A 1,481-nucleotide genomic window follows, 5' to 3' on the forward strand; every position below is an offset into this window, starting at 1 on the left:
ATAAAATACATGTTTTATTTGCGTTGAAAATTCATTTAAAAGCAATATTAACAAAAATATAACGATGGAAATTTATGTCACGTGACGCCACGTCACGTCACGCTTCACACTTGGGGTTGTAAAAGGGAATTGAAACAATTTGCATTAATTCAATGAACTCTAAAAACAACTAGAATTGCTCCAAATCATATTAAAATAAGTTTCATGAAAATAGCCATCCACAATTCGCAGAGTTTTGCGATTTTGTAAGAAAAGAAAAAATCAACTTCCATTTTTTGTCACGTAACGACACTCTCTTTAAATGCTTATATTTCAGGACCAAGCAGTTCGATTGGTATTCCTTTTTTGTATCATATTGAAATCGTACGACTGTCACGTGCGCCACCATGGGAATGCCCATATTCAAGTGGACACTTGCAAATATTTCCAGCAATATCCCTTCTGTTTGTATAACAAAAAGCAAGCAGGATTGCATAAAAAAGTAAGCAACAAAGCAAAATCATAACTAATAAGAACTGGCGGCAAAACAACCAATAACGTATGTACACATAAACATAATACATACGACATAATATTATTCCCCAATTACCTAATACAATACAGCAGCCGGATTCCAGCTTTCGATATCGCTAAAACTCCATCGCCAAAAAATACTAAATGGATTTTAGCAATTTTGGGAGATTTTTGCGATTCGCGCTTAAAAAATCATATCTAAAAAGTTTCATTTTTGGTTCATTTTTTTGGTGGGTTTTAGCGATGAACAAGATGAACCCGGATAAAGTGAGTGAACAGTTTTTGACAGCTCATCAGCTAAAATGGCGATTCCAGCGTCTTTTCCATTGCTACAAATCTCCATTGTTGGCTTAAAATTCTGCGAATTTGGCGACTAGAAAAAGTTGGTGCTAAAAAAATAACGCGACAAAAAAGGTAATGCTTATATTGTTTTTTGTTAAAAATACTCTTTTATATTAAAGAAATTGTTTAATTAATAGCAAAATATGGAAAACCGCAATAGCAAAAGAGTGACGAAGGATCAAAAATATATGCTCGTTCAATATTTGGAGGATCATAGAGAATTTGCTCACGACAGGTATGCAAAACATTTTCCCGTAAATGATTTTGTTTAAGTTTTTTCTTTTTTAAGATTCGTCAATGGCACCGGGAGCAAAAGATTAGCTGAGCAGTGGAACCACCTCGCCGAAAAATTAAATGCTTGCGGAGGATCTATAAAAGATGGTGAAGGATGGAAGAGAGCGTGGGTAAATATGAGGTAAATATGTTTTGAAAATATACATAAGTAGCACTAAGATTCTTAAAATTGTTTTCGATTAATGATAGGAGCAAAGCCAAACAAAAATCCCAAGATTTGAGAAATGCTATGGAGCGAAGCGGGGTAAATTCATCAATTAAAGAAAAGCATCTCAGTAACCTCGACGAGCGCATCATTGGCGTGATGACCACAGTGGCAGTGGTCGGTCAAA

General features: G+C 34.9%; 1 protein-coding gene across 1 annotated transcript; it reads left to right on the forward strand.

The window, feature by feature from the left end:
* Positions 1 to 776: 776 nt before the first annotated feature.
* On the forward strand, positions 777 to 1,475 carry LOC108369139 (uncharacterized; the record flags this gene model as incomplete). Its single annotated transcript, XM_017624138.1, has 4 exons — positions 777 to 926; positions 991 to 1,090; positions 1,145 to 1,270; positions 1,339 to 1,475. Coding segments are annotated over exons 2-4 (355 nt in total), but the record flags the coding sequence as incomplete, so codon positions are not given.
* Positions 1,476 to 1,481: the final 6 nt, after the last annotated feature.

This window comes from Rhagoletis zephyria, unplaced genomic scaffold (genome assembly GCF_001687245.7).
Source record: "Rhagoletis zephyria isolate East Lansing unplaced genomic scaffold, Rhagoletis_zephyria_1.1 Rzeph_scaffold_03508, whole genome shotgun sequence".
In the NCBI taxonomy this organism is placed as follows: domain Eukaryota; kingdom Metazoa; phylum Arthropoda; class Insecta; order Diptera; family Tephritidae; genus Rhagoletis; species Rhagoletis zephyria.